Raw genomic sequence first — 9,749 nt, 5'->3', positions numbered from 1 at the left:
CTGCTCGTATGTTTCAGAAAGCCTGGCAGAAGGACACTGGAGTCCCAGATATGATCCTGCAAACATATTTCAGTAAATCATCTAAAGCCACAATGCTGCATTCCTGATATTCTGACTGGGTCGTTGCAAGGGCTTGGAGTTCTTCTAACATGTTTCCAAAAGATCTCACATTGTCCATGATGACTGATGAAAGGGGTGGAATTTATTGTTCCTTTCTAGTCTACTTGCTCCTGGTTCTGCATCCCCAGCGCTTCCATTTCAGCTCAGCTGGTACTTGCAAAAGTAGTTGATGTATGATTTCAGCTTTACAGATGTTAATTAGGTGCTCCCTCATGTAAAAAAAAAATCAACTTGTGACGGTTGCTGTGGTTACGCATCATAAGTATCCAGAAATGATAAAATATCAGTAAAAATCCTTCAAGTTTCACAGCATTCAAGACCAGAAGCAAAAAAAAAAAAAACAAATCAGCAAAAAGAGACTAAAGTTCTTATAAAAAAAAGAATATCAGAGTCAGTCTAGCAGATCTACTCCAACATGCAGCCATCTTAAGCAGCACACTTCATCCCCTTATTATAAATTGGTTGCTGGGTGCATTTTTGCTTTCATGTGTTGTTTTAGTCTGCCCATATTTTTATGTGCAAAACTTGCAGAATAGCTGGAACCTTTTTTCTTTACAATCAGCAATGTTGTCTTTGTACTTGATGTATGTTATTCTTCAATGTAGAATTTGTAATACCACACATTCTGAAAAACAGCAGCCTAATTTAGGTATCTAAGAATTTCTGGTTTAGTTGTAGGAAGCTTTCTTTGGCTTATAACTCTAATAAGAATAGAAACTAAAATGTAAAAGTGTGATTAGCCACTAGGAGTAGCTGCCTGTTAGTTAGGGCATTGTGTTTGAAATTCAGAGGTTCTGAGTTCAATTTCCACTCCCACAGACTGCCACTCCGGGTCCCTGAGCAAAAGAACCTTGATCCCACATTGCTCCCCACCGCCGCACAATGGCAGCCCACTGCTAACCAAGGAGATGGGTTGGATGCAGAGAGTTCATTTTGTTGCTCTGTGATAGTGTTATTACACTGTAATAACACTTGAAATAGAAAAAAAAAAATAAAAGACAAAATTTGTCACTCTCCCCACTGTCAGAAAGAGCTGAGGAACAAGCCAATACAATCTGCTAGGTAGGGTGTTTAAAAAATGCAAGTCTACAAGGAGGAAGCATTTATTTGTTTATTTTTCTTAGTCACAATAAACACCTACCTACACATAGTAATGTAAGCCTGTTATTTCTTTTGAAATGTGGTACCTCCTTGGTATTTCTTTCCGTTTTGTAGGAGGTCGTCTCATGAACCCATCGGAGGGGTGGGACGCCCTGGTAAAGTGAACCACTTGTTGTGACTCCCCTTTGAGAGCATATCACATACAAGAATAGTGCATCAAACGCTCAGTGAGGGAAACTCAGAGTGAGAAATCACAGAGTCAGAAAGGTTGGCTGAGGAGGGGGATGATGAAAAAAAGCTTGGATGAGAAGAAGCTGTCGAGGAAGCAGGAGACACAAGGTCTCAGAGAAAATATACGTGAGCTGGAAATAGGACCATTCAACATGTAGTCTTCACCTAGTCAGTACAGTTTTAGACCAATATTAATCTATTACTCTATCATTAACAAAAAAGGCACATGTATAAACATGAACAATAATCACAAACTGTAGCTGACATGAGATCTGCAAGGTGTCCAAACCTGTCTGGATTCTGACCGAGCCATTCTAGTATGGTGCTATACGCCATGTGGCTGGGAATTTCTTTAAAATGCTTTTAGCTCCATCCATCTTCCCAATAACTCTGACCAGTGTCCCAATCCCTGCCAAAGAAAAGCATAATTCTATTACTGCCATGTTGACCCAGTGGGGATGTGTTTAGAAGATGAGCAGTGTTAGTTTTCTTCTGCATATAGTGTTGAAAGCACAACAAGTCCAAATTAGTCTTTTTTAACCAACGTCATTTATTCCATCCGTTTTATGTCCCTTACATAGCTTTTATCAATTAGCAAGCAGGGCTTCGCATTATTTTCTATCAAGAATACTTTCTTTTTGCCACTCTTCCAAAAATACATGATTTGTATGACTAAAAGATTTTCTACCTCCTGTGTTTTAGCTCTCTAAAAGTCCTCCTAATGTACAATAAATGGGGCTGCTTCTCTGATTATTATCCTCATGTTTCAGTCTGTTAGGTGGAGGCTCATGTATTAGTGGATGTGTTGTTGTGCCATTTTCTTTCCATTTTCAGACTGTGAATTAAAGAGAGAGAGAAGTCAGATTTTTGAACCAGTTTACTAATTAAGTAGGCTTTATGTAGTAGAAAAAAGGGATCAAATAATGTTTATTTGATGAAAAGGTACACATTAAATAATCTGCTAATTGTTTTGTTTTCAATTCATAATTCTGCACTTCTGTTATTTTGTCAGATTAAATATTAATGTCAGAGTGAAGTTTGCAGTTTCAAGGAGGCAAAATGGGAAAAAACCTTGAAAAATAAATGAGACAATATAATCAGAGGCTGCATGCAATCTTTGAAATTTTCTCCTCTTACTTTTCATATCAATTTTACTTGAAAATATTTTGCAGCTTTTTTTTCCTCAGATCTTGTTCATTTAATATTAACAAATTACAACTTCATAAAGACCATAAAAAAGATCACCATCTGCATGACTAAAACAATCTAAAAGAACAACAAAATTATGATTCATAAGATTATAACAGTCTCATGGCTTATTGATCCTAGAAGCACAATGTTATTAGGAGATGCACAAAAAAGAAAGAGATAGGTAATGAGAACAGTTCAACGCCTGCGTCACTGATGAAACAGAAACCAGAGCCCTGGGGTGAAGTGGGATAAATAAAGGTATCTGGGGAGTAATGCTAAACCCCTTCCCCTGCTGTGTGTCACACTCTGCTGGGCAGTGATGTCACTCTGTCCTGTATGTCACTGTGCAAAACACTAATTGACACAGCAGCACTTGCATACACTGTACATCCCTCATTAAAAAGTATATATTGTCTATGATTACTCATCCTTATAGGAAACAGGTTCCGGTCCCATATAGATTGAAGTAAAATGATAAATATAAATTAAACTGATATTTTAGCAACTAAGTTGCTTATAGTTAGAGTGGCTCAGGTTATCCTGAGCTATCTCTATAGTTAGCTGCTATAGGCTTAGACTTCCGGAGGACATAGAGACCTCATTTCATCATTCTGTTTCATTCTATCTCTATTCTCCCACTCTGCAGAATCTGTTAGTTCTATCTCTAACGTTATGCTCTCTCTGCCTTTTCTCATAGTAGCTTTGCATCGTCTGTTCCTGTCTGGCTGTGACTCCATCCTGGAGAGAAATATCAGCTGTGCTGCTGCCATCAACACCTTTGTTTATAGATGTTGGAGATTGGCCTGTTTTCCAGTGTTGTCCTGTTTCTCTGACTGTGACTGGCTGGATGTGCTCTCTTAATCCTCTGACATGGGAGTTGGCTCGGAGCTCGTCTGCCTGGCTATGGGTGTCGTGGATGGGGACGCCTTTTACAGTTGCTTTTTGTATCTCCGTTTCTGTCTCCTTGAACCCCAGTCGGCCTCGATGGCCGCTCACAAAGAGCCTGGTTCTGCTGGAAGTTTCTTCCTATTCAAAGGGAGTTTTTCCTCTCCACTGTAGCTACAAGCATGCTTAGTGTGAGAGATTGCATTCGAGTCGATGCAATCAGCTGGTTTGATTGCATGCCTTGAGATGACATGTCTTTTGAATTGGTGCTATATAAATAAACTGAATTGAATTGAATTAAGTTCAATAAGACATTATGGTGTTAACCCCAAAAAGAAGATGAGTTAAGGAACTGCTTTGCTCCCTCACTTACACTCTGTCTCACTGCTGGTATTTGATGTAACACCTAACCATGCACCCAGTCAGCATTTTTTCTCCTCCATAAATAGTCTTCCATATGAGCTTGGCCATATCATCTCCCCGCCTTATTTCTTCCAGCCGTGATCAGGCCTCACCTGGTGCTTCATATAGAGCATGCCATGGAAGAGAGAGAGCCGTGATGCTGAATAGCTGTGTTGGATCTGAAAACACTTAGCCCAGCCCATCAAAGGAAAATACTGCAGTACCTCAATGGGAGGGCAAGGACGCTCCTACCATGAACCAGATGAGGCTTTTAAATCACAGTGGGGAACACTGTGTACTGCAGAGTAGGTGGGCAACACAACAATGGTGTTTTCTATAAATTCAATAGACTTGCCTAGATAAACATTTAAGAAAATCTTTAGCAAAATTAGGAATCAATTGATATCTGCAAAAATAAACAATGTATCTTAATCCAAAATACCTATTTGTCAATCTCTCTGCCAGCATTTCTTTATTATGTAAAGCCTTTTGATTTCCTGATTTAGTTTGTATATATGTAAATATTTTGAGCTGGCAACCAAAAATTGTTTGTGTTTTTTTAAAATGTGAAAATACAATTTGTGCTTTATTGTATTCCTTTTTATCTTGGTTGCTGTTTCAATAGATTTGAATAGGCTTGAGAAACCCATAAAAAAACAGAAAAAAAACTTAAACTACTGTAACAATCACAGCATCCTCCACAATTATAGGCTTCCCTAATAGAAAGGTATTTAGCTTTCTGATTACTGTTCTGACTGTAGATACAGGCTAGTTTAGGTGTCTTGTTGTTTATGTGTAGCCATCTTCTGAGTTATGAGGATTAACAGATATCTGGGTTAGTTATATGATGTTTTCTTGTCTGCGCAAGAGAAAATGGGCCCTGGCTCACCTGATATCAACACATCCAATTCCCTCCATTGTTATTAGCTAAAGCTCCTCTCTATAGACATCCTCCACTCCCTTGTTTTTCCAGACTTCTAAGATTTCTTCCTCTATAGTTAAAGCCCAGTCTGTTTTACATGGACGTCATAGTCAAAACAATATTCAAACCAAAAACTAAGTACACGTTCTCAACTGTCACAGCATAAAACATCAACAGATTTACCTCTGGCTAGGGGGCTGACTTTTATAGAGCAATAAAGGCTGCAAACAGTGGTGTACTGTTTGCTCATAATTAGGGGCACATCAGGGAATGGGGGCATCGGGAAGTACCAGTTGAAAACAATCACAATTCACACCTCCCTTCCCTTCAATATTGTTCCTAACTGTTTATTATATAATTTTGCAATCTGTTTATTTTATTTTGGGCACAAATTGGGGTTTCCTCTATGTTTAATGTTTTATTTTAAACTGGTCTACTCACCTGTGTTAAAAAACAAGACTTATATCTTCAATGTTCATTGAAAATAAGAGGCAAAAAAAAAACCTAATCAGCTGTCAAAAAATAAAAGGAACTGTATGACTGCCTACTAATAATACTTGTTTCAAGCACCTTTTTGATTCTGGCAAAGATCCATGTTTTAAATGTTGCCCAGCAATTAAAAATAATAGGATTTCTGCTTACATTCAATATGTTTTAGTAGCTTGTAAGTGACCTCACCTGTTTAGAAATACAATATGGCTCTTTATCATTCATTTTTTTCATTCACAAAATCTTGGCACTTTTTATGGGGACTTAGACACAGACACTGGAATAGATTGTAAGTAGAAACCTAACCTTTGAAAACAGTGGGCTGGTGCAGGGGGACAAACTGGAAACACTGATCAGGGGAGTGTGCTAAAGGGATGTGTTGGGTGTTTTAGAGCAGTGCGCTTGTGCTCTGAGAAGGTAGGAAGTACACAGTTTGATCCCCACAGCCTTCACTCTGGGTCCCTGAGCAAGACCCTAAACCCCCGATTTCTCCCCAGGCGCTGCACAATGGCAGACCACTGCTCCCCAAGGGGATGGGTTAAGATGCAGAAATTAATTTCTCCATTGAGAGATCAATACATTTTTCTCAGATTTATCTTATAATGAACATACTCAATGTACCCAGAGTGGCCCTTTTGCAAGGCCTGCTGATCAGACAGACTGCAGTCTTCCTAGTAAGCAGGTAAAGGTAGCACTGACCACCAACATGTCTGAATCAATGCAAAGGATGTACTGTTTCATGAATTGTTAGAAAAGAAATGTAACAATAACAAAAACCTTTTTTTGTTTATCCTTACAAACTGCTTTTAGCCAAAACTGCTTGAAATCTCTCTTACAGCTAAATGAGAGCTACTTTGCTGAAATAGTAAGACAGTTTCCATGGCAATAGTTTGTTTTTAAATCTTTTCCCCATCTTTAATTAAATTAATACCGTGGTTATTTCTTTCTGTTAACAATGAATCAGGTTGATTCAATGCAGCCTCCCAGCTGTAATTCAGTCTGTCATCCAGGCTGAGAATCCCTCGCCTGTGTGACGTCAGGAAGCTCTTTGTGTGCCTGTTTGCGGCATCATTATCATCTCATGTGTGGCTGAAGAGGATGAGAGTGGGTGGGAGGTGGGCTCTGCTCTGTGATGTCAGGGTTGGGATTATGTACGGAGGTGCTGCATGGACACAAGCTTGACAGCCTCCTACTGGCTGAGAGGAGACCACATGGGCTTACTGTCTGTGTCCTGCGTGAATCATGAAGATGACATCAAGAGAAGCTAAAGTTCTGTCTGAGTTCGCTTTAATAATCCATCAAAGACAAGTGGTACAAACAAGTTTTAATGGAGATGGCAGACAAGTCCAAGTAATGACCATTCAGATTCATTTTGGACTTTATGGTCAGGTTTAGGTAACCAGTATCTCTTAATATGAGTTTAACAAGATAGAGCACATTAAGTTTTAAATAAAAGAGTCAGAATAAATGTCACTAAAAAAGAAAAAAGCACGTAAACTTCTTGCCAGTCAAGCCATTTGATACAGTACATGCTGTCCTGGACAAAAAGTCTTCAGCTGATCAAAAAACAAATAGGTAAGCATATAGCACCACCCCATGGTGGAAATGATTACTTCCTTTACACTTATTGTAGCTCATGAAAAAAAAAACATGCTAAAAAGCCACTGCTTTAAGATAAATTCCTTGTTTGCTGCATATTAAAAGATCTGCTGCACGTCTGTAACAGAAAGCTTTTGAGATTTCTAGCTCATTGTGCAAAAACAGGAGTCCATTAACCGTAGATGTTTTTAAGAGAAGCTGTCTTCCAATTTAATGTATCAACACAAACCTGTTTCCTCTAATAGCTTGTTGCTTTCAAGTGTTAAAAATGGGTAAAGATAATAGGGGCTTTGAGGCACATCACAATTATACTTCTGGGATAGAGCACTTTATGGATTACTGACATAAGCTTTAACTTTGGAATAAACTCTTCGTTGTAGAAATTGCGCATTTTTGGAGGCAGAATTAACGTTTTTTTAAGTGCAGCAATATATCCTGGTCCTGGGGCAGCAATGCTAACGCTTTAGATCTAGGCTTTTTAACCCTGGTCCTGCATGTTTCAGATGTTTTCCTGTTGCAACAAAGCTGACCTGAATGTATGGGTTATTAACAGGCTTCTGCTGAGTAATGCAATTATTTGTTCAGGTTTGCAAAAGCAGAGACACATCTAAACCATAAAGGTCAGTGAGTCACGAGGACCAGGGTTAAAAAACTAAGCTTTAACTGTTCTTCTGACATCCTAAAGGAGTCATCAATAAAATCTTGGAGTTAACTTTGGAAGGCTGACCACAACTTGGACAATTAACAACTGCCCTCCAACTTTCTCCATGTGTGGATGGTGTCTCTCAGTGGTTTACCGGAGCCAAAAACTTTTAGAAACTACATCCTAGGTGGTTTATGAAAGATTTCACAGATAATTTTTTTTCTGACCTTTTCAAGATCTTCATGCATTTAAGTAGGTTAGATAAGACTGACTTGATTTACGTCAATCATTAAGCAGACCAAGAAACTATACCTCAAAACTGGGTTTAGGAAGAGAGTCAGTATGGAGCACCATTTCTTTAAAAAAAAAAATGTTAAACTTTAATTATTTTTTTTTACTTCCTCAGAATATCTTTCTTCTAATTAGATGATCAGAAATATTTAAGTGTGTCACAACTGTAAAAAAATGCAACAAATTTTTATTTGAAATCAGTAATAGTGATTTAAGTTAGAGGAACCACTAACTTACTGTAGCATTTAAAGTTGCTAAAACAAAAGATCCTTTTAAGGTAAAATGGAAAATGGAGTCCAAGACTGCAATAATAAATTTTTCCATCAAAGAAAGACAAAGAGACTCTTTTTTGCATTAATCTATTTTATTGAACCATTATTAACAATGTTGTAAACAATTTGGACTATGTTGTTTACAATAGCCTCCTATGATATTTTGTTCATGTAGAAAGTTACATTCTGAGCCCAAACGGCTTCCTTAGCCAAGGAGAAAAATAAATACTGGAATGGCACACAGACAATATAAAGTTACTGCTATGAAATGGACTTGGGATCAGTTTTGGCTCTTTTGATATAAAACAAATTAAAACATCTGCAGTCATAAGAGCCAACCTGCTATTATGTTACAGTCAGTCATTAAAACACTCTTTTCTCTACGAAAGTGTCTCCAAACAAAATGTCAAAGTAACAATTAAAACATCTGAATGATCCTTAAAACCTCCATTAAAAGAAAACAAAAACAAGAAAAGACGGGAGATATAAGGAGAGACTTTCTTTAGTGTTGTGTGGTCCCTGGAATGAAAAGTGAATCAACTAAAAACGTCATGATCTTTCTTCCTACATCATTTGGTTGCCTCGATATCCAAAAAAAACAAAAAAACATCAAAGCATTTTTAAATTCCCTTAACATAATTAAATGGCAATATATTTCATTACCTACACTCATATTCCTTCAGACTTTACATTTAAAGTGCCAATGAGTTGAAGCAAACAGGAAGCACTGAGCTGACGGCAGCCATTTTGAACTGTGGGACGGATGTTTAGCTCACTTAGCAAATCTTAGTGAGGAAACAGGTTTTTCTAATGAAAAAGAACACTAACCGGGTTCTTCTACTCACAGAAAACTGTCCATGCACAGCAGATGGACAGTTCTTCATGTGGAAACCTGAATGTTAGAATCTAAATTTTAAAATAGCCTCTGATAGGAAGCTTTATTCTATTATTTTGATCCTAATAATGCAGAAAAATAAGAGAACATTTTTATTGACAAAGCAAATAAGCCTTTTATGTTTCAGATCTAATCCCTTTCAGGTAAATGTTGACTTCCTCACACTATATAAGCTTCAGCGCAGCCTAATTCCTTCGCCTAGCTTCTCCAACTGGACGGTTTCATTTAAGTTAACGTAAATATTAGCTGACCTTTAAAAACAATGAGGAATAAAATGGTACAAAACACTGAATAAAAATTGCTTTTTTGTTGTAATCATTTTGTTTTCTTTAAAAAGAAGTGGTCTACTCAGGCATAGAGGATGGTGTAAAACTCAGAGGACATGCAGGCTTGCTGGACGGCCCTGTGGCTGATGCAGCAGTCTGCAATGTTTTTCAGTCATGAGGAGTGGTGACCTGCCAGACGATGAGGTGGCTTCGCTCGGCTTTGGCGGGCACCACCGGTTGGCTGCCGGCCTGCTCGGGTAAACCCTCCAACTCGCTGCCTTCATCGCCTAAGGGGGAGGAAGATAAGTTACACAAACAGTCTTGCATCACAGTAAACAGGTGGAACATCGACTGTAGTTGTAGTGCTTCTTTGTACAGAAGAAATCTTTTCTAACTTCTCGGATTCAGACTTTATTGAAAGGACTGATAAAAATTCTAAATT

The 9,749-nt window shown here is 38.1% G+C and overlaps 1 protein-coding gene across 1 annotated transcript in view; it reads right to left on the bottom strand.

Moving 5' to 3' along the window:
- Positions 1 to 8,215: 8,215 nt before the first annotated feature.
- The window catches only part of spag9 (sperm associated antigen 9), a 33,755-nt gene continuing 32,221 nt past the window's right edge, over positions 8,216 to 9,749 (bottom strand). Inside the window, exon 32 of the mRNA XM_015384941.1 lies at positions 8,216 to 9,594. Within this exon, the coding sequence (XP_015240427.1) occupies positions 9,476 to 9,594 (119 nt within the window). The 3' untranslated portion in view covers positions 8,216 to 9,475. The remainder of the gene's footprint in view (positions 9,595 to 9,749) is intronic.

The sequence above is a fragment of the Cyprinodon variegatus genome, unplaced genomic scaffold (assembly GCF_000732505.1).
Source record: "Cyprinodon variegatus isolate N-32 unplaced genomic scaffold, C_variegatus-1.0 Scaffold327, whole genome shotgun sequence".
In the NCBI taxonomy this organism is placed as follows: domain Eukaryota; kingdom Metazoa; phylum Chordata; class Actinopteri; order Cyprinodontiformes; family Cyprinodontidae; genus Cyprinodon; species Cyprinodon variegatus.
Note: the sequence above shows the minus strand (reverse complement) of the source record. Positions and strands in the feature narration are given on the sequence as shown.